Source organism: Balaenoptera ricei, chromosome 2 (assembly GCF_028023285.1).
Source record: "Balaenoptera ricei isolate mBalRic1 chromosome 2, mBalRic1.hap2, whole genome shotgun sequence".
In the NCBI taxonomy this organism is placed as follows: domain Eukaryota; kingdom Metazoa; phylum Chordata; class Mammalia; order Artiodactyla; family Balaenopteridae; genus Balaenoptera; species Balaenoptera ricei.
Genome location: NC_082640.1, coordinates 79,991,076 through 80,015,126, shown reverse-complemented (window position 1 = coordinate 80,015,126; position 24,051 = coordinate 79,991,076). Strand labels below are relative to the sequence as shown.

The window sequence follows — 24,051 nt, the reverse complement described above, 5'->3', positions numbered from 1 at the left end:
TTCACAGAACCAGAACAAAAAATTTCACCATCTGTATGGAAACACAAAAGACCCCAAATAGCCAAAGCAATCTTGAGAAAGAAAAACGGAGCTGGAGGAATCAGGCTCCCTGACTTCAGACTATACTACAAAGCTACAGTAATCAAGACAGTATGGTACTGACACAAAAACAGAAATATAGATCAATGGAACAGGATAGAGAGCCCAGAGATAAACCCATGCACATATGGTCACCTTATCTTTGATAAAGGAGGGAAGAATATACAATGGAGAAAAGACAGCCTCTTCAATAAGTGGTGCTAGGAAAACTGTACAGCTACATGTAAAAGAATGAAATTAGAACACTCCCTAACACTGTATACAAAAATAAACTCAAAATGGATTAAAGACCTAAATGTAAGGCCAGACACTATAAAACTCTTAGAGGAAAACATAGGCAGAACACTCTATGACGTAAATCACAGCAAGATCCTTTTTGACCCACCTCCTAGAGAAATGGAAATAAAAACAAAAATAAACAAATGGGACCTAATGAAACTTAAAAGCTTTTGCACAGCAAAGGAAACCATAAACAAGATGAAAAGACAATCCTCAGAAAGGGAGAAAATATCTGCAAATGAAACAACTGACAAAGGATTAATCTCCAAAATATACAAGCAGCTCATGCAGCTCAATATCAAAAAAACAACCCAATCAAAAAAATCAGCCATAAAAAGAAACGAAATTGAGTTATTTCTAGTGAGGTGGATGGATCTAGAGTCTATCATACAGAGTGAAGTCAGAAAGAGAAAAACAAATACCATATGCTAACATATATATATGGAATTAAAAAAATAGGTTCTGAAGAACCTAGGATCAGGACAGGAATAACGATGCAGATGTAGAGGACGGACTTGAGGACACGGGGAGGGGGAAGGGTAAGCTGGGATCAAGTGAGAGAGTGGCATGGACATATATACAGTACCAAATGTAAAATAGATAGCTAGTGGGAAGCAGCCACATAGCACAGGGAGATCAGTTCGGTGCTTTGTGACCACCTAGAGGGGTGGGATAGGGAGGGTGGGAGGGAGGTGCAAGAGGGAGGGGATATGGTGATATATGTATACGTATAGCTGATTCACTGTTATAAAGCAGATACTAACGCAATTATACTCCAATAAAGATGTGAAAAACAAAAAATCCTGCTCTGAAAGATGTCAAAAACTTATGCCAGATGACCTGTAAGTGACAGGGCCAGAATTACAACCTAGTCAAATTCCATTTTTTATACCCCTGCTCACCCTAAGTGATGTATTTAAAAGGTGTCTCTGAGATTCTATTCCTATGTGACATATGAATTGCTAATAGTTAGCTGTTAAGAAAGACTGTAGTCCTTTCTCCTCTTCTCTTCCTGGTGCAGAGGAGTCCATGGCAGGTCTGAGGCAGAGTCTGGGGGAAGCAGGGAGTTTCATGGAGATGCATGGTCAGCCTGCCCACCTGCACGGGGCACTGAGGCAAAGAGGGAGGTGTCATACAGAGAGGCTTCAGGAGCATGCCCACTGGCATGGGACTCAGAGCACAGGGGGAGAGTGTTGCATAGACATACACAGCAGTACTCCCACTGGCACCCAAGGATGCAGGGAGCTGAAAGTGGGGTGCAGAAGTGCAGACAGAGGAGATACCTGCATGACTGGGAAATCAGTTACACCAAAAACATAAGTAAATGGACTGAGCACATAAGTAAATGTACTGAGGATAATGAAACGCAGCATTTTCATTTTTAGAGGAGGTACTTATGACTAGAAAGAACCCTGAAGTACAATATTAGATTTGAATTGGAGATACTTATATGAATTAATTATTTTTAGATATATGAATAGAGATTCATACAGAAATAGCTATAGATTTATGTGTTGACTTATATATGTATATATGTGTGGCACACACACACATTTCAGCTCTCTTTGCTGAGATGGCTGAAGAGCAACGGCATCCAGTAGCACTGAGCACAGGGAGCACACAGATCTTTGCTTCTAAAAACCATTTCCTATTCAATGTAATCAATGTTTCTAGGAGAAATGGCTGATCCCAGACAGTGCTGGGCCAGGCAAAATACAAGAGGATCTTGGAACATCTTCTGCCAAAAAGGTAATGAAGAGTTCAAAGAATGATGCGGACTTGTCATAAGAACATAGGAATCTCCCTGCAAGGGCTTCCACTGGCCAAACTGAAATAATTTGAGCCACAAAATACTTAAGGATAGAAATTAATTACAACCCATTGAATAAGGTGGGATTCTACAAGTCCATGCTGATACAAATAAATAAATAAACGGATAAACAAACGGCCAAGAAAGGGAAGGCTCTTCTTACACAGAATGCCAATTAATAAAAATGGAAATAAAAAATAGTAGCATTTGTTTCAGGTGGAAGTCATCATCAATGGGTAGTAAAACTAGTGGATGGAGATCTGATGAATGAGGGATAGGATACTAGCATAATCTTTGAATATGTCCCCACAAAATACCAATCAATTATAAAGGGAAAAACAGTGATAATACCAAGAAGAAACCTGGCAGACACCAAAATTACTAAGTGATCAAGGTTATCATCCACAGTCATGAGACAAGCCAAAATCATGTACTCCCGATATGATACACCGAGAAGAACACAGTATTATCTCTGTGATTCCTGCCCAAAAAGTGTGGCCTTGACATGATCATCAGGAAACAGTAAACAGATCCAGGTTGAGGAACATCAATAGGTTATACAGCCTGTACTCCTTACAACTGTTAAGGATAAGAAAGCCTGAGGAACTGATACAAAGTACATGCAACATACACTCCTAGATGGATCTTGGACCGTGAAGGAAGAAGAGAAATTATTAGAACACTGGTCAAAGATTGATGGGATCTATGGATTGGATGGTAGTGTTGTAACACTGTTGACTTCCTGGCTTAGAGGGCTGGATGGCTGTTATGCAGGAAAGCATTCTTGTTTTAGGAAAATACACACTAGAGTATTTAGTGGTGATGGGGAATCGTGTCTGCAGATTGCCCTCAAATGGTTCCAAAAACACTAATGAAAATGGCCAAAAAAAAAAAAAAAAGGGTTATGGAACAACTGTGGTGAAATATCAACAGTTGGAGAATCTGCTTTAGGAGGATTTGGAGTTCTTCGTACTGTACTTCCAACTTTTCTGTTGGTTTAAAATAAAAAGCAAACTATTAAAAATAAACTACATTATATCTACTTCTTTGTTCCCATGGAAACCCACAAAAAATACTTTAGAATGATGCTGGAATTAAAAAGTTGCAAAAAAGCCATAATGGCAAAAACAACACATGAAAGATTGGGTTAGATACTAACGCAGTTGGTGCACACACTGTGCTTCTCCTTCGTTGTGTGCAGTGAATATAGGCTGGGAACTTTGTTCTCAGGCTCAGGACAATGCCAGGACAGGCAGGGTCTGCTTCTGCTCAGTGTTAGCGGGTCTAGAAGTGTCAGAATATGCACTTCTTTGTTACCCTGTTTCTTATGCATTGTCGTAGCTGTCAGCATGAGAGGCACCCATTCTTCTGTATGTGCGAACTCTACTCCCAAACTGGGATGGAGACTCAACCCTTTCCTCTTTATTTCCTTCCTTCTTTTCCTTGTTTCAGTCAGGTTTCAGTTGTCAGAAACAGAAATTACTCTACATGTTTTAAGAAGAAAGATGCTCATACAGGGAATTAGGTACTTCCAAAATTGTTAGAAGAGCTGGAGAGGCAGGCTGTAGGCTGTGTCTTCAGAGGACCCGAAAACACCTCAGAACTGGCCTACCCAGGAAGCTGCTACATGTACCCGAGTCAGAAAGGTAGGTAATCAGGAGCCACCGCCAGATCTGTTGATTTTAAGAACATACCAGGGGCTTCCCTGGTGGCGCAGTGGTTGAGAATCTGCCTGCCAATGCAGGGGACACGGGTTCGAGCCCTGGTCTGGGAAGATCCCACATGCCGCGGAGCAGCTGGACCTGTGAGCCACAATTACTGAGCCTGCGTGTCTGGAGCCTGTGCTCCGCAACAAGAGAGGCCGCGACAGTGAGAGGCCCGCGCACCGCGATGAAGAGTGGCCCCCGCTTGCCGCAACTAGAGAAAGCCCTCGCACAGAGACGAAGACCCAAGACAGCCATAAATAAATAAATAAATAAACCCAAAGTTTAAAAAAAAAGAACATACCAAATCTAGACCGCTATTTCTGTAACTTCCTATCAATACCCACAAAACAAGTTACAGATACTGAAACACTTTTTTCGAAAAACTCAATGTCTACATGACTACGCTTGTCAGCAGAAAAAACCAAGGAAACAAGAAGTTATGCCCCACTTCATTTTCACCTTCCCAGTCTCCAGTAGGTGCACCTCATTGGGAAACCTATTTCACAACCTCTTTCCGGAATGCTAAGTGCAAGAGAGTCTGGGAAACATGGTGTTTAGCTTTCCAGCCTCTGCATAACAGGGAAGTCCACTGAAATGAAGGGGGAAGGGATGCTGAATGGCAGGTCCCATATCTACCACACTCCTCCTCACCACAGCTGAGTGGGAGTTATCCTCTACTGTTAATCCCAAGAGACTGTCAGAGCAAACTTGGTATACAAATTATAGTATACTACTTGCTTAGTTTGTTATTCTTTAATGGCAAAATTCTGTACATGGAGCCAGGACCATCTCTTACTCAAAAACACATATGTGGAAGAAGAGCTAAAACCCACTCAAAAGTGAGAGAGAGATATAATGACCTAAATTTTGGCATTGTTCAACACCAATATGCTCATACAGTGTGACTCAGGGGCTCTTCAGTATATACTGGTTAAATTACACTTCTCTCACTATTTTCTATCCCATTCCTATTCATTTTTCTTTGTTTCAGTTTCAAATTTAAAATAAGAATCATCTCTTTTTGCTGTCATATCAAACCTATCTTACTTATAATCACTAGTCTGTGAGTTTTAGAAAATGACATAGCTGCAGTGTTTTTCTTCCAAAAAAAGGAAGGGGGGGGTTGCTTTTCTAAGCCTACTTTTACTTTTGTGATAGACCAGAAAATAAAAGGCAAGTGATAGTGATGAGATGGCGACCTCTACCAGAAAACAAATGATTTTTGTCTTTCGCACTAGACTATGAGCTTCTCACAAAACAGGCAGATGTGCTTTCTTCTGTGTACCTGGTGCCTAGCATACTGCATGATACAGAACAGACAGCTAAAACACGTCTGTCGAATGAGTAACCCAAATTACAATGGAAGAAGTAGAAGATGACACTTCATCATCATGTCTCTTATCTTCCTATCTCACTCTCTTCCTCAACGTGGAAAAAGTGAACAGTGGGAGAGGGAGGGAAATTTGAGTCATGAGACTGACAACCAGGACCCCCACGGTGTGAACAGAGTGAAACTGCCCAGAAGTACAAATCCTTCATCCAGTTCAGGAAAACCTCATTTCAGAGGGCCCTTAGTCCCAGATGCTTACTGACCACCCAGCAACTGGCATGATTCAATTTATCTCAGCTCGGCAGAAGAGTGATGTGAGAAGCAGACAACTGAAAACAGATCTGTACAGAGAAAGAAAGAGAGAGAGAAGATGCGAGATGCTATGATCAGTTGGCTCTGCTGGAAGAAGGTGAGATGAGAAATCTGGAATAGCAGAACCTACCTCTGAGTAGTAACAACAACAGAGAAAGAAAGTTCAAGGCCAGTCTGATTGGGTTGGAGGCCAGTTTGAGATTATCTGCATTGAACAACTTATTGTAGCAAGCAGGGAGATAGGACTGATAAGAAGAAAGCGATCATAGGTTCAACACTGCATTATTTTCCTCTGATCTCTTCTACAGAACATTAGCTAGAATATTATCTTCAGCCATAATATACTGACTGTCGTTCCTGAGGGACTGCTGAGCTGCCACCATTTGTCCACCATCACTTTGTTTCTCTTCTGGTAGCAATAACTAAGAAATTAACTGTATCACATAATCATTCTCAAAACGCTGGGAGATAACTTGCTTGCATCAACAAGTTGCCCACTGTTTATAAACCAAGAACTTTCAAGAGAAATGTAAAAGACACTTTATAAAAGACGTTTTTTAAAGATACCAAGTTACTAAGAGAAGGCACTATTACAACACTATTAGAAAATCTAAGCAATCAATCTAAATTAGGCTGAAGGATTTACAGTTAACTGGGTCTAGTCCTGATAACAGGTACATGTGACAGTTTAGTCAATGAACAAGAATGCTTAAAATTTTCCCCCAAACTTAACTTGTCACTGTTAGACTAGACAGCCTTTCATTTCCCACCCATTCCCATTTTTGAGACAATCACCAATAACACAGGGAAGCCACATCTCACTTAAAATGTAACTACTCTTTACAAATAGCCTTATTTTTAATAAACGTAAGGCATAACCAGCCTAAGTTATTTAGCTGAAAAGAGACAATTCTCAAATCACAGAATTTTGAGTGAACAGCTGTGGGAAGTTCTTTTAAATATTTACACTTTTTGGCTTAATTTTTAAAATATCAGTGAAGACCAGCGAAACACAGCGTGAACTTTCCACACTTGACACTTGCTGCTAAATAGAAGGGGGAAAAAAATCTATCTGCCTGCTTTCCCATCCCCGTCTCCTGTAAGGAGGTTTAAAAGGATTTCAGATGAAAAAGAAAAAACCCAAACAGCTAATGACAATTCTCTTGTAAGTCTTCAGGTCAAAGTCCATAAAGTTAAGCCCAATGGGCCCCTCTGCCAGAGCAGGCTAATCAACAGCCGGGATGCTAAGCTCCAGGGAAATTCGCCCCGCCCCGCCCCCGCCCGGAGCTCACGCACACTCGGCGGGGGGTGGCAGGAAGGGGCAGGCGGGGTGCTGCGCGTGCCCCCGCGCACTCACGCCGCTGGCTGACTAGCCCCCCTCCTCATCACTTCCTGAAGGAAAATGACAAGGAAGGCGGCGGTTCCAGGGAAGAGAGGGGTGTAGAGTCTACACACTCGCGAAGAAAATGCGGCTCCCTAAAGCACCCCCCCCACCCCACCCGCCTGCGCGCTCCAGGCAGCCCCAGGGGTCCCCACGGCGCCCGGCGCGCTCCCGGAGCTCGCGCAGAGGGAGGAGGGCGCTGACAGCAGTCCCTCTGGCCGCCGCCGCCTCCTCCCGTCCGGCTGACGGGCAGCGCGATGGGAAGCTCGCCCCGTAGCCCCGCGGCCCTCGCACCTCGTCCTCCGGGACCCCGAACACCTCCACCGTGCAAGTTGCCATTTCCGAATGGTTCCGGCAAACCGGACGCGCTCGCCCCTACCCAGAGAGTGGGAACTGTAGTGAGGAAGAGAGGGAAGAGAGGGAGGAGAGGGAGGAGGCGGAGGAGGAGAGGGAGGAGGCGGGAGGAATTGGAGGAAGAGGGGGCGGTGTTCCCCTGGGCGCACAGCGCCCCCAGCGGCCGGCCGGCGGCAGTGGCACGAGGAAGCAGGGCGGGGAGGGCCGGCCGCGCCTCGGCAGCGGCGCGCGTCGTGGAGCTCTGGGCGCGGGGACCGCGCGCGGTGGGAGAACGTGCGTGCTGGGGCTCGGGTGGGAGGAGCGCGCGCGGCGCGGGCGCGCCTTCCGTCCCCACGCCAGGAGGATAGTGGCTGACGCGGCCGCCTCTGGGAGCCAGGCAGACTCCAGGGCATTGCGCCGAGCCGGCAGTGGCGCCCGGAGGACGTCCGCCCTTCCCCGGGGAAACAAAGCTGCGGCTCTCCTTGGCAACAAGTCTCACTGAGATCCGTCCCAGAACTCGGCCTCTGACTAGCCACCTGGGATCAGGAGAGCTTAATGTTAGCCTCTCCACAAACTAAAAATCAGACCGCTTTTTTGTCGGTTAAGGCTGCCGATTCCAATAGAAGCTGGACCTTGAGACGCCCAGGCAAAGCTCAGCCTGAGCATGGTAGCAAACGGGGAGGCCTGTAGGGATCGCATCAGTCTTGGACTCAGGATCTGAAATTCTCTCCTTGTGATTTGTAAACACTGTACCAATCAAAGTTTCCTGTCATATGGTCTGTCCATCTTTAAAGCCTACCAATAACGTCCAGCCTCCAGGCTTAACCCTCTAAATCTGCTTAGCTAAGTAAGCCTTGATCTGCAGCACCACTGGAAGGTAGCGAAGAAGGGGGAAAATAAACTAGGACCTCCTGTGCTATGGAATAGTCATGCTTATTTTATAGTCATGTCTGATGGGGTTTATAGTTCCACAGTCACAGGAAGACTCTTACCAAATAAACCACCCAAAAAGAGAATGGGGAAAATGATAAGCACGCATTGTGTAAGCCAGAATTAATATCTTGTCCTTTTCCTACAGTTGCAGAAATTTGCAAAACTCTAGAATCTCAAAATCTAATTTAAATTTTCCATAAGCAATACAGAATAAACCATTTAAAATACCAATATTATTCGTTTGTTGTATAAGATTTTGTTGTACTTTATGTTTGGCAGGATCCATTTAATTTGTGTTATGTATGAAAATTCGATTAATACATCATCCAAACTTTATCATCTGTATTAGGCAGAAAGAAGTGGCAATTAAGTAAACATGAATGTAAAATTCCAGAAAGGTCAGGAATTGTTGGCTTAACTAAATTTAAAAAGCTATCATAGTATTAATGTCTTTGTTTTATAAACTGTCACATACTTGTGTTTTTTAGTAGGTTAGGAGTAAAATCTGAAAATATTTAGTATGCTCTTTTATTTTTGAAATAATACTTTTCCCTAATCTCTTTCTGATACACATTTTAATATCTTATTTTAAGTAGGACATTCATGTCATTTCAGGGCATGGTTTCAAACAGATATAGAAATAGCTTCCATCCTCCTACTAAAATTTAATGAATGGACGAGAAGGATACACACAACCTAAAACTGGTAATAAAATCAACCAGAAATCCCAGTGGTTTATAAAGTAAAGTATCAGCTCATATAGCTAATAGGCAATAGTGAAGATAATTCCAAATACCACTGATTTGACTCATGATTTCTTATTCTTTCTGTCTGAGTCCAAAATCATAATAAGAATTAAGCAGGCAGTTAACTGACATATGATGAACTACAGTAATGATTATTTCCCAGCCAAAAGCTAGGAGAGGCCCTGTGCATCTGGTACCTGGAATTATAAGGAAGTTCAAATAGAGAAGGTGGTATTAGCTGGTGGTCCAATAACCACCACTACCATCAAGAAAGCTGTGTAGAATGAGAAACCCCTCTTCAATTGGACATGTCGCTCAATTGCATGGTATACTCATGCAGGCTTTTTGCCCACCTAGGCTGCCTTCAACTAAGTTCATGTTGATTTGACTTGAATAACTATGTGTACGACCATGTAAGAGGCGTGTATGAAGAATGTGATATTGTGCATAATAATTTGTTCCCAGCCTCACACCCCTGCTAGAGATTGCCCCCAAGTGAAAGGCTAGGCAATTCTAGCAACCTCCAGTTGCATCACCATGCTATTTCTTGTTCGTGAACCTGTTCTCCCTTCAAATCTCTTTTTACATGAGCCTTCAAACTGATAAAGGAGCAGTAAACAAATTAGAAATCAGTAAACCTCATCAAGACCTCCTAGTAGTCTATGTACCTAAACCTCTTTATCTCTGCCTAAAATAGTAATTGTAATGCAGAAGTGGAAGTTGTTTTCATTTTATGAGTCTTTGGGATAAAAAATTCTGGTCTTAAATAACTGATCTATCAAGGGTAACAATATGAAAGATACTTTAATGTTGATTATTAATTCTGTAAGGAATACCAAAAAAAAAAAAGTCTTTTTTGAAAGTTATCCTTTAATTCTCTCTCCCATAATATCTGCTGGCTGCCTCTCTTCTGGTACTAGATGTTTGAGTTCTTTAAGTTTCACTTTTTCTTCCTCTTCTTCCACTCTAAACTCCCTGTACCTCATCCATTGCCATTGCCATTGCCATTGCCATGGTTTCGGCTACAGTCTTTGTAGAGTCTATCTCAGACCCAGAGCTCAGTAGTGCAAGGAATGTTACTTTTAATATTACTATATAACATTACTATGAATGTTACTATTTAATTCTGTAACAGAACTTAGTCCCCACCTCAAGTTTCCTGTCTGCCCAGCAGTAAAAAACCTAATCTTAATCAACTCAGTGTTCCTCCTCAACCCTCTCTCCTCTAAGGTTGATTCTAAGTTCTAGTAGGCTGTCGTGGTGCAACATCATCTTGGGGATGGAGGGCACGGCATGGTCTTCATCGTTCCACGCTGGCATTCGTAGATGCATCCTTGATCCCACTGGTCTCTAGTTGCGGTCTCTAGTTAGAATGACATTTGGCTGTTAGTAGTAGTAACCCAAACTAGTCGGGTTTAAAAAATAGATAATTATATTGTTCTCTTCTATAAAAGTCTAGAGGTAGGCAAGCCAGGGTAAATATGGCTACTTTGCTCCACAAAAGACATCAGAAATCCAGGAACTTTACAGCTGGCTGCTTTGCCATTTGTGAGTGTGGCCCTCATCTTCATAGTCCAGAGAGAGGCTAAAGCTCCAACCATTACATCTATGTTGTAGGCAACAAGATAGAGGAAGGAATAAAGAAAGGAGTTCAGGTCTCATGCTCGATTTTTAAGAAAGGCTAACGGAGCCTTTTACTTAAACTCTTAAAACAGATCTGGGGCTTCCCTGGTGGCGCAGTGGTTGAGAATCTGCCTGCCAATGCAGGGGACATGGGTTCGAGCCCTGGTCTGGGAAGATCCCAGATGCCGCGGAGCAGATGGCCCGTGAGCCACAGTTACTGAGCCTGCGCGTCTGGAGCCTGTGCTCCACAACAACAGAGGCCGCGATAGTGAGAGGCCCGCGCACCGCGATGAAGAGTGGCCCCCACTTGCCACAACTAGAGAAAGCCCTCGCACAGAAACGAAGACCCAACACAGCCATAAATAAATAAATAATTTTTAAAAAAATGTTTAAAAAAACAGATCTGAGTCACATGGCTGTATCTAAATACAGGATAGGAAGAGACTTTTTTTCCTGGGCAGCCTTGTTGAGTTTCTATTACTAGAGAGGAATGGATATAGGAAGAGAATTAGCAGTCTCTGCCCTAGCATCTTCGCCCTGCAGCATCCTTGGAGAAATCAGCACTCTCATCTGTTTCTGGTATACAGGCCATGGAATTTTAGCTCAAAGATGAAAACCCCTTCAGGTCCTCCGACCTCTTTTATCTGCTCCTGGCCCTTCCACATCATTCTGTGGCTGCAGAGACATGGGGCCTATCTCCAGCCTACCCTTTGCCTTACTTGTACAGTACTGCTGCTGTTCCACTCTGGAATGACGTAGGGATTGTGGGCACTTCTGTAAAGCTTTCCGTGTAAGACTGTACCCAAGACACAGGTCACCTCTACTCTTGGATTCCAGGAATCTAACCTTTAAGGGAAAATCCAAGTGTGGGAAGGGAGTTCTCAGAGCCTCTTCTCAGAGGTAGTCACTGTGTCTAGTACTGTCCAACAAAACTTTCTTCAGTGAAGAATATCTTTTATATCTACATTGCCAATATGGTAGCCACTAGCTTACATGGGTATTCAGCACTTGAAATGTGGCTACTGCAACTTTTTAATTATTTAAATTTAAATAGTCACTTGTGGTTAGTGAGCTCTATATTAGACAACACAGGAACTCTAACATGTCCAAAATTATAGAAACATTTTAAACTAAATTTTGAGTACATACAAAAGATTATAAAAACAGGTAAGGTATAAAGAATAACAGTGAATTGGACACTAATATACTTATCACCCACTGTAAGAAAAAGAACATTACCAACAACTTTTTTCACCTCCTTCATGCTTTCCTATTCCATTTCCTTTTCTCCATTCACCAAAAGATAACTACTATTCTGAATTCTATGTTTACCATTTTCTTGTTTTTTTAATTATTTCATCAGATGTATGTATTACTCAATAATGCATTGTTCATTTTTGCTTCTTTATATGAATGCAGTCATAAAGTGACTTGGATTCTTTTACTCACCATTCTATTTGTGAGATTGATTCACACTGATTTGTTTATGGTAGTTAATTTATTTTCACTGCTGTGTAATATTCCATTGGATGACTCTATCACAATTAATCATTCTTCTGTTGTTGGACATTGGGGTGTTTCCAGGGTTTGTTTTGAATTTGTAAAGACCTTTTATTATATGATTTAGCTGTTTCAAATGTTTACAGCACAATGTTTAGATAAATTACAGTGGCATCTCTGAAATTTAATAATGGTTCAGAGTTTATATCACTTGAGATAAATGAAGCACCAGTGATATTACTAATCTTTTCCCAAAGGTGCATTACATTCAAATACAAAAATGTCAGTTTGTGATTATGGTGTTAAACATCTGATCCCATTATACTTTTTTTTTTTTAATGAAGTAAATTCTAAAAGTTTTTCCCCACTGAAACCCAAATACAGCACAGTGCTTCTTGCTTTAACTTTCTCTTCCATGCCATGTTAAGGAGTTTGAACTTTACACTTCAGCAATAAGAGTCAATGCTTCCCATTTTTTTTTCTTTTTTTACTGGATTATTTTCTATTGTTGTTTTGTTTAACTATTACAAATAATGCTACTATAAACAGTCTTGTTTATAAAGTCTTCTTATGGAACATCTTGTTATGCCAGAAAGTAATGAAAGTTATGATGGGGACATGTCAAAAGGACACAGGAGCCAACTTGAAGAGGTTCCCACTGGCCAAATACAGACTAACTTGAGCACCGAAATAAAGTGGTAGCAACAGATTATAATCGAATGAATAAATCCAGTACTATGAGATTATAATCTAATGAATAAATCCAGTACTATGAGTCCACACTGATGTAAATTCTAATAGATGGGTAAATTCAAAGTTTGGCAAGTGAGATTTTTACAGAGTTTGATGTTGTGTACATAAGGGAAAAAGCTGAAAGACACCACTGTAATTAAATGATCAAAGTGAACATCAGTAATGGAACAAATCGAAATCTTACAACCTGATAGGATGCAATGAGAAGAACAGAGTATGACTTCAGTGCTATTCCTGCCCAATCTGAATCTAATCATCAGTAAACATCTCACAAATCCAACTTAAGGGACATAATATCAAATAACCGGCTTGTAATCTTCAGAAATGTCAAGGACATGGATGTCAGAGAAATCTGAGGAACTATTCCAGAATGACAGAGATTAAAGAGATTGTATTAATCAGGGTTCTCCAGAGAAAGAGAACCAATAGGATATGTGTGTGTGTATGTGTATATATATAAACTTATTGTAAGGAATTGGCTCACATGATAATGGAAGTTGGCATATCCAAAATCTGAACTTGGGCCAGCAACCTAGAGACCCAGGAGAGCCAGTGGTGCATATGAAGTCCAAAAACTGTTTTCTGGAGAATTTCCTCTTGCTCAGGGGAGGTGAGTGTTTCTGTTCTATTCAGGCCCTCAACTGATTGAATGAGGCCCACCAATCTTATGGAGAGCAATCTGTTTCACCCAAAGTTTACCAATTTAAATGTTAATCTCATCCGAAAACACCCTCTAAGTTAATACATAAAATTAACCATCACAGAGACATGACAAATAAGGCAACTCATGATTCTGAACCCCATTGCTATAAAAGACAGTATTTGGACATTTGCTGAAACATGAATATATCTGAGGATATATTAAATGGTTGTAATGTATGAATGTTAACTGCCAGATTATGATGATTATACTGAGGTTATGTAGATGAGAATGATCCTGTTCATAAGAAGTACACACTAAGGTATTAGAAGGTGATGGGGCAGCAAGTTGGCAAAGTACTCCCAAATGGTACAAGAAAAAATGTCTTTATACTTTCTGGACTTCCCTGGTGGTGTAGTGGTTAAGACTCCATGCTCCCAATGCAGGGGGCCCAGGTTCGATCCCTGGTCAGGGAACTAGAGCCTGCATGCCGCGACTAAGAGGACACATGCTGCAACTAAAGATCCCACATGCCACAACAAAGATCCCACGTGCTGCAACTAAGACCTGGCACAGCCAAAAATAATAAATAAATAGATTGCTTCAAAATTTTTTTTAAAAAGAAATGACATTGTTCTGGTTAAAAATAAACAAATATCTCCAATAAAAGGAACCCGGGTACCTTGGAGAAATGGCTGATTCTAGGACTGGGGCAGGGAATATACAAGATGAACCTGGAGCATCTTTTAGTGCCAGAAAGTAAAGAAGTGCTCAAAAAAATCAAACCCACAATTACCACAGCTGGAACAGTTTGAGCAACAAAATTAATAAATATTGGATTATAACCCAAAGTATAAAATAAATATACATGTCTGTAATGATATAAATAAATCATTTAGTAAATAAATGGGGGAGTAGAGACAAATCTTTGTGTGAAATTCAAAATAATTTATGTAGATACTCCACCCTCAAGGAAGGGGAGCATGACCTACCGCTGCTACAGTGTGGGATGAGCATAGTAATTTTATCCCAAAGGTTACAGTATGGAAAGGGAGGAAAAAGAGGAACTTTATTTATTTTATTTTTATTTTTACATTTATTTTATTTATTTATTTTTGGCTGTGTTGGGTCTTTGCTGCTGTGCGTGGGGCTTTCTCTAGTTGCGATGAGCGGAGGTTACTCTTTGTTGTGGCGCACAGGCTTCTCATTACGGTGGCTCTCTTGTTGCGGAGCACAGGCTCTAGGCACGCGGGCTTCAGTAGTTGTGGCACACGACCTCAGTTGTTGCGGCTCACAGGCTCTAGAGCGCAGGCCCAGTAGTTGTGGAGCACAGGCTTAGTTGCTCTGCAGCATGTGGGATCTTCCTGCACCAGGGCTCAAACCCGCGTCCCCTGCATTGGCAGGCGGATTCTTAACCACTGTGCCACCAAGGAAGCCCCAAGAGGAACTTTATATTGGAGAAACCTGACAAGCACTGCCTCAGCCAGGTGTTCAAGGTCAACATCCATAGTGATAAGTGATGATAATACGTACCCTTGATATGATGGGATGAAAGTAGCACTTTACTTCTGTGAGGCCAAAAACTGTAACCCCAGTCTAATCATGAGAAAAACATCAGACAAATCCCAATAGACAATCTACAAAATACCTGATGAGTACTCCTCAAAACTGTCAAGGTCCATCAAAAACAAGGAAAGTCACAGCTGTGAGGAACCTAAAGAGACACGATGACTAAATGTAATAGTGTAATGTGGTATCCAGAATAGGATCCTGGAACAGAAAAAGGACATTAGGTAAAAACTAAGAAAATCTAAATAAAGTATGAATTTTAGTTCATAATTATTGTAAAGGGAAGATCCTGTTTCTTCCTTTCTATGTAAGGAAATATCCAGTTCTTCCCTATTATGTTTCTCCCCTGTGTATCTCCTTTACCTTTACAGAGAACATGTCACTTCTGACACTTCTGGTCACCAAATGTGTAGAGGTTTTTCCCCATACCAACAAGCAATTCCTGAACACCAACTGGGTGTCCTACAATTCAGCTTCATTCTGATACAATCTAGCCAGAGATACCATCAGATTCTACAGGTTAAGTTTCAGTCCTAAAAGACTATCCTCCTCCCCTTACCTCAGACACCAGTCACAAGCCCAGGTTATCTCCTGTACTTCTGATGGATAGGCTATATATGAGATTCTAACGACCCCCTCCTTGGGTTTGATTAATTTGTTAGAGCAGCTCACAGAACTCAGGGAAACATTATGTTAACCAGTTTATTAAAGGATATGATAAAGGATACAGATGAACAGCCAGATGAAGAGAGCTCTGGAAGGGTCCCAAGCACAAGAGCTTCTGTCCCCATGGAGTTGGGGTGCCTCACCCTCACAGTGTGGATGCGTTCACCAACCTAGAAGCTCCTCAAACCCCATGCTTTTGGGATTTTATGGAGGCTTCATCACACAGGCATTATCTATCATTAACTCCATTTTCAGCCATTCTCCTTTCTCCCAGCCCTCATCCAGGAACCCATGCAGAGTTGTCTCATTAGAACAAAAGACAGTCCTATCACCCACGAGATCACCACCCAGAGAATTACAAGGCTTTCAGAAGCTCTGTGTCAGGAACAGAGATCAAAGATCAATAGTAGAACAAGAGATGTTTCTAGTGCTCTTATCACTTAGGAAATGCCAAGGGTTTTAGGAGCTCTGTGCTGGGAACTGGGGGCAGACATATATTTTCTATTATCTCATAATAATGCATCAAGGTTTTTTTTATTAATTACAACAAATGTACCATACTAACATAAGGTGGCAATAACAGGAGAAACTGAGGGTGGGGTGGATAGGCACTCTCTGTACTATCTTCACAATTTTTCTGTAAATCTGAACTGTTCTAAAAAGTAAAGTTTAAAAATAAATAAATCTTAGTGTCTTTCAAAGAGTTTTACAATTTTCTCCACTATGGTCTTGCATATATTTTGCTACATCTATCCCAACATACTTTGCATTTTTCCTTGCTACTGTAAATTTAATGTCTTTTTTTATTACACACCCTAATAGTTTATTGCTGGTGTACAAAAATACAACAGTTTTATACATTTACCTTAGTATTCAACAAACTTCCTCAACTTCATTATGTCTAAAATAATTATTTTCAGTCTCACACAGACATTCATTAACATCTTTGAATGACAATTTTGCTTGTTCCTTTCCATTCCTCTCAACTTGCATTTCTTTTTCTTATCTTAGTGTCCTGTCTAACAAATAGACATGGTGATAGCAGGCATAATTGTCTTATTCCTGGTTTTAAAGAGAATGATATTTGCTGTAGGGTTTTGGATTTTGTTTTCATTTGGGGTTTGTCTTTTTTTTTTCTAGCCTTTATTTGGTTAAGAAGCTCACTCCTATTCCTAGTTCACTAAGATTATTGGTCATAAATGGACACTGAATTTTACTTAACAATGTCTTCTGTATGTTTTGAGATGGTCTTTTTTCTTTTAATCTTCTAGTGTGGTAAATTTTGGTTAAGTTACAGTAATTAGTTATGGTAAATTTTAGGTGTAAAGATGTAGTCATTCCAGATTTCCCCAGTCTTTTCAGGTTTTAACTCAATCAAATAATTATTTTTCTTTTCTCCTCATTCTCTCACGAGTAGAATCTAAGTACGAGGAGCTTACGTGTGGTCATGGCCGTGGAAGAGGGTGACTGGTTTTTTCCTGTCGTGCCTCTGTATTGTAATTCTAGCTGTTGTCAGGTCACCTATCACTCTCTGGCTGTTGTCCCATCTCTAAGGGCTCTCCTGGTTCACTGGCCCTCTCTCAACCATTTTCCACCCTCTTTTAGGATTGTGGAAACTTCTGCATGCTATCCCCTACTACTTTGGAGACTGAAATCTTAGCAGCTGGACTCCAGCACACTGTCAGATCACACACTATCATCATTTCTACTATAGCTATTATTTGCTGCTAGGTATGTTAGCCAAGGAGAACTACCTGGGGCTTACCATCTCACAGGGATCCTGATAGGAAGTGGGCACACACTTCCTCTCAGATCTCCACCATTATTAGGGAATTATATCACTGTCTCCTACTGATAGCTCAGCAGTGAGGATGTAGGCTGGGAGAAGGGTCCTTTCTCAGAGACACTCAACTATATCTTGTTTTCACCTCCAACTCTCTCTTAAGGGTAGGAAAACTGGCTTTTTTATTCATTCCACCAAAATCTGATACTAATGGCATCAACTTTGGCTCTTGGCACTCAAAATCCAGGCTTTTGAAACTCAAAAAACCTTTTTTCCTCAACCTATTTTTTCTACTAGGAGATTCAAAGCTCTATTTTGAAACTTATAAACTGAACATGGACTCATCTTTCTCTTTTCATTTCTGTAGTAACAGCCCTCCCCTGAGGGCAGTAAATATGGAAAGCACTGCTCACTGCTGCCTGGGTTGGAGGAGAGAGAGGGAGGTGGGATATTCCAGGAATAATGAGTAATTATCAACAATAACATTTCACAATAATATTGTGCACAGCTTCTATACCCTTAGTTCTTTCCTAAGCTTCACACATGTATTTCCCAGTAGCTAACTCTGCCTGAATATCTTTAAAAACCCTTAAATTTAATAGATCCAAAGATGAACTCACCATTGTCCTATATTCGCTGTGTCTGGAAATGGCATTACTGTCTATCCAGTAGAAACTTCTGAGTATCCTCAAATTCTTACCCCCTACCCCTTTTCCCACCATCAATTTGTTATATAATAGAAATTCTTCTCCCTCCAATCTCATTATAATATTTTGTCTTATTGGTATCCATGGCTAATGTTGGTGTACCAACCACTCTCTGCTTATTGGCTCAGACGGATAGGTAACTCTTCGTCCTTCCTGAGCCACCTGTGACTTCTGAGACAAAGATTTGTAAGCAGGTAGTTTATTTTGGGTCATGCTCCCAAGCAGTGGTGTGCTCAGACTCAGCTCCTACTGGCTCCCAAGGACAAACTGGACCAACTATGCATATCTCTATCCAACTGCAGAAATTGGCAAATGGTACAAACCAGGGTAATTTTTTTTTCCTAGAGAGCCAGGAAAAAACATTGATCCTAGGGAACACGAGTGAGGGTAGGAGAAGAGTAAAACAGGGAAGGGGGTAAAACCAATGTAATGGTTTTTGAGTTATTGAGTTTGATCACTATTATTGAGTTGATGTGGGGCTCAGTCTCACTAAGGTCCCCTGAAGAGCCATGCTGAATATAACTCAGAATTTTCTTTTTTCTTTTTTTTTTGGCCGTGCCACACAACCTATGGGATCTTAGTTCCCTGACCAGGGAACCTGGGTCCCCTGCAGTGGAATCATGGAGTCCTAACCACTGGACCACCAGGGAATTCCCATACCTCAGAATTATCTTCCCAAGAAACGAGTATTTATCCACTGGTTTCCATTCCCCACTGGACAGGGGTTGTCTTGAGGGGTGCTACCTCTCCTACTTTTCCAGATTTGCTTCCGTGTAGCATGGCTGAGTAGGCTCCAGCTGGCATCTTAAACAGGAGTGACAGTGAAGCCTGGGTGCAGAAGGGGAGAAGCCTGCTAAGCAACCAAAGGAAGTCATTGCCCGAAGACGTCTCCACACAGCTGGTTGCTGCAGCAGGACTGAAGTAAAGGCTAGATGAGAGGATATGAGGAAATATGCAGCAGAGTGCAAAAGAAATCCGACACAAGGATTAGTTGCAGCGCCCACTGCAGTAACGGGACTCAGAGTAGTAATTAATATTCATCATCTCTCTCCTAAAATACCCAGTCTAGATTTCCCCCACCCTTGGCCGGCACTTCAGCAAGTCTGTGTTGTTGCCTGGTGGTGACTCAGATTTTTATCCCCAAGGGCTATGAACCGTCAGTTGTATTAACCGTATCAGGACATCATTGCAATAGACTACAGTTATCATTGGACATGCAAGTATTGGGATATGCCGCAGTGAATCCCCTGAGTTCCACACATACTCTTTCTTGTATAGCCCAAAACTAGCTCTTCATGAGAATCAGAGTTGACCCCCGACCCCTGCATATGATAACTCCCTCATTTGTCTATGGGCCTACTATTATGAAAAGCTCAAAATGACCAAGTGATAGTCATAGTTTCAGGTATAGTGGAACCGTTACTGTCTCCTAAAGGAAGCATCCCCACACACCATTTCAAGAACTAGGACTTCTAATCCCACAGAGCCTAAATTGCAGGAGCAGGGAGCACAAATTCCACAAATGAGTCACTGAGATGATTGTGAGAGAGTCTAGCCCATTTCCACCCTTTGGGTCACAGATCTGAGGGTCTAGTTCTTAGAGAACAACACCAAAAGTCTGCTACCTTACGGCCCGTTGTAGTAATGTTCACAGGCTTCTGCGCTTCCAGAACCCTACTCTTACAAATATAGTTTCATGATAATATCTACTATTGCCATCCCTGCCCTACAGAGGTTAGCCAATGAATCCAAAGCCATTAGGAGCCCCCCCCGCCAGTGCATTCCTTATTGCCTTAGTGAGGTGCCCTCTGTGTCCTCTTAGGGAATACAGTTGGGTGGTGAGTTCTCTGATGAGTTTATTGATTACAAACCAATTCTAATATTCCTCCCTCCCCGAGCTTTCTGATTTTTACCTCAGTGATTCTGCGAAGGCTGTTTGGACCCCTCTTCTTCATTTACTGTATGCCACAGTCACGCTCAAGTCTCAAGGAACAATCCCAGCAGCATATTAAGACTAGATCCAGGTATTCTTTTTTTTTTTTTATAGTTTTTTTTTTAAGAGTATAGTAGTTTTTTTTGTTGCTTTTTGTTTTATTTAATTAATTAATTAATTTATTTATTTATTTTTGGCTGTGTTGGGTCCTAGTTTCTGCGCGAGGGCTTTCTCTAGTTGCGGCAAGCGGGGGCCACTCTTCATCGCGGTGCGCGGGCCTCTCACTATCACGGCCTCTCCCGTTGCGGAGCACAGGCTCCAGACGCGCAGGCTCAGTAGTTGTGGCTCACGGGCCTAGTTGCTCCGTGGCATGTGGGATCTTCCCAGACCAGGGCTCGAACCCATGTCCCCTGCATTGGCAGGCAGATTCTCAACCACTGCGCCACCAGGGAAGCCCTAGATCCAGGTATTCTTGACAGGACTCTAAATTCTGAGTAAGAGGAGAATGAGCCCATTTTAATAAATTCTCCTCACCCAGCCTTTATAGTCTGCCCTTTGTAGTCAACACCTTCAAGATCTATTCTTGCTTATGCTCTCTTGGTTTCTTTCAGCTATGGTAATGTTGTATAGTATTCCCTCCGAGAGCAGGGATGATATTTCTTTATTTTAAGGCTGTGCTGTGACCTGACCCAAAAATGCATCCATTATGTTTCTGGAGGAACTGATGGGCCAGGATCTTGAACAGGACAAGCATCATCTTGAGAGGCACCTGCCTGGTGTAACATCTTTGCAGGGCCTCTAGGTGCAGGAGGCTGCTCACCGCTAGCAAGGGCAAGGGAAGGGCTTCTGCCAGTCCAGAGAGGTCAGGAAAATCTGGGTGTATTAGTTTCCTAGGGAATGCCATAGCAAATTGCCACAAACTGGCTGAGTTAAACAACACAAAATTCTTCTCTCACAGTTCTGGAGACCGTAAGTCCAACATCTAGGTGTTGGCAGGGTTGCACTCCCACTGGAGGTTCCAGAGGAGAATCGGTTCCTTGCCTCTTCCATCTTCTGGCAGCTGTCAGCATTCCTTGGTTCGTAGCTGCATCTCTCTGCTCTGTCTTTACGTTGCCTCCTCTGTGTATCTGTGTTATGTCCCTCTGCCTCTCTCTCATAAGAACACTTGTGATGGCATTTAGGGCTCACCTGGATAATCCAGAGTAACCTCCTTATCTCAAGATCCTTAACTTACATCTCCAAAGACCCCTTTTCCAAATAAGGTAATGTAATTACAAGTTCAAAGGATTAAGACTTGCTATGTTCGGGTGGCCATTATTCAGTTTAGTATAATGGGGTTTCAAGTTTCTCAGGCTCTTCCAACCAAATGTCCACTTCTAAGGTTTACAGAACTGAGTCCAGTATTTTCTCCATCAGAGCCCTGATTTTGGCATGACCAACCTGTTGAGTCTGTGTATTCAGTTTCCTGTGTAGTGTTGCCACCCTTGCCATTAAAGTTTGGACTTGTTTTCATCACAACCTGCCTTAGAGCTACAGGAGAAACAGATCTCTTTAAATGGAAGATTTCTGACTTTCACCATTCTATAACATTGCCCACGCTGTCTTTCTTCCTGCAGTGCCCTTCTGCCTCACTTTTCTTTGACTGGAAAGCAGTTACTCATTTCTTTTGTTTGTTTTTTTTTAAATTAATTAATTAATTATTTTTTGGCTGCGTTGGGTCTTTGTTGCTGTGCGCGGGCTTTCTCTAGTTGCAGCGAGCAGGAGCTACTCTTCCTTGCGGTGCACGGGCTTCTCCTTGCGGTGGGTTCTCTTGTTGCAGAGCACAGGCTCTAGAGCGCAGGCTCAGTAGTTGTGGCACACGGGCTTAGTTGCTCCGCGGCATGTGGGATCTCCCCGGCCCAGGGATCGAACCCATGTTCCCTGCATTGGCAGGCGGATTCTTAACCACTGCGCTACGAGGGAAGTCCCAGTTATTCATTTTTTAAGATCCAGCTCACATGTCACAATTCCCCCAGGCAAACTTAATTGCACTGTTTTCAGTGTAATCACAGACCTCGATTCTTACCTTTTTTTTAGAAAAAAACTTTAGTCAGCTTTCATTCTTTTAAAAACTTATTCATACCTCTTTTACAGGACCTAATGCATTGTCTTATAAATTGCCTTGCAGTGCTCCCTGAATTAATGTGGGAATTCCTTGAATACAGGAATCATGTGTATTATCTTACCATTGGACATATAGTAGCCAGTCAACAGTTATGTGTTAAATGAATGAAAGATATTTCCCAGCAGTAGAGGAAAGTGCATATGTAACACTCATATTTTTACCTCATAAAATTTTTATACTTACGGATTTTATGTTGTTTTCTTCTTGCATATGACTCAGCTCTACAAATAAATAAGCCATGTCTAAACCATCAATACTCTGTAGCTCAAAACGTGTGAGCAAATGCTATTACTTGTTTTCACTCCCAAATATAAAATAAACTTACAAAGAACATTCAGTTTTAGTTATTAACCATTTTTGAGTGATAAAATTGAAAAGTGGAGGTTAGGAAAAAATATTAATAATTACTACAAAAATATGGTCTTTCTATAATGACTTGTTAAGCTTTTACTTAAAATGAGTAGCATTTAGGATTATAGATGATATTTGCATGAATTATCAAAAAGATAGAAAGGTAACAATTTGAACTGCAAAACGTTTTATATTGTTCCCTGGAAGAATAAAAGACATTGTATCTGTGGATTCTTTTATCCTAACTATTCTTAAGTCTGAATTAGAGAATCTATCCATTAAAGTGAATTTGAGTTAAACATTTAAGAAATTGCTTCTACTTTATTATACCATATAGAGTAAAAGTATTATAAATGAGGATTTCTACACTGTAATTTGAAATGACTCAAATCTGTGACTAAAAATAACATTACTTCCATATAAACCCAAGAAGACAAGTTGGAAAGCAATTAGAAGCTCAATATTTTATTTAAAAAGTGAAAATTATCCTGTAGGTAATGTGGTGTGTGTGCAAGTGTGTGTAATTTTGTCCTCTTTCTTTACATGCCACATTTCTAACGCAAAGAAGTCATTTCTAAGTTACACATGGCCTCAAATGTCTAAACCATTGAGAAAACTCTCTTCGAGTTTTCTTACCAAATATAGGTTAACATTCCAGATTTGTTAAGAGATGGTGAGAGATAAAATGAATGGCTTGAGGGGTTTGCAAGAAACCACTTATAAATTAAGCTGAAGGTCTTATCTACCTGCACAAACTTGTTTAGCTTTCAACTGAAGAGACTCAAGTGAAGATAAATAAGTTGCAAGCAATTTATTAAGTAAATCTGTTGCATCTGAATTCTTCCTCCTTCTCTTGACTCATTTATGAGGCCAAAAATAAACTCACTTCTTCTAAGGAGATAATTTTGAGGTTAAAACACTATACTACCTGTCTAATGTACAGTGAAAGTACAAAAAGCAACTTGGCATCTCTTATTAGAAATACATATAGAATCACAGAATTTTAGAACAAGAAGGCATGTCCCTCATTGTATGTGCTAGCTGATGTTGAAGGACAAAAAAAGTGTTTATTGCAGAATAAATAGAAAAATACTGACTTCAAAAATAATGTTCTTTTGCCACATTGAGCTTTTTGGATCAGTTTTATGTATAGAAATATTTTCCTATTATGTGAAAAATTCATAGGAAACAATGTGAAATCTAAACAACCAAATTAATGTCAATAGGGAAAGAGGTTAAATAAATTGTGGTATATTGACACTATATTCCCATAAATATAAATGTATAAATTAGATGAGTATGCAACACCATAGATTAAAAGACGTAGTAGGAAAAAAAAAAAACAAGTTGAGGAAAAATGTATACTATTTACTATCTAAGTAGAACTGTATGCATCAAACTTGTAACAGTGGTAACTTCTGGCACAGGGGGAG

At 41.1% G+C, this 24,051-nt stretch overlaps 1 protein-coding gene across 2 annotated transcripts in view; it reads right to left on the bottom strand.

Annotated features, from left to right (window-relative positions):
- The window catches only part of NEDD4 (NEDD4 E3 ubiquitin protein ligase), a 146,619-nt gene extending 139,197 nt beyond the window's left edge, over positions 1 to 7,422 (bottom strand). For both annotated transcript variants that reach the window (XM_059913231.1, XM_059913232.1), the window contains exon 1: positions 7,212 to 7,422. In XM_059913231.1, the coding sequence (XP_059769214.1) occupies positions 7,212 to 7,256 (45 nt within the window). In that variant the 5' untranslated portion in view covers positions 7,257 to 7,422. The remainder of the gene's footprint in view (positions 1 to 7,211) is intronic.
- Positions 7,423 to 24,051: the final 16,629 nt, after the last annotated feature.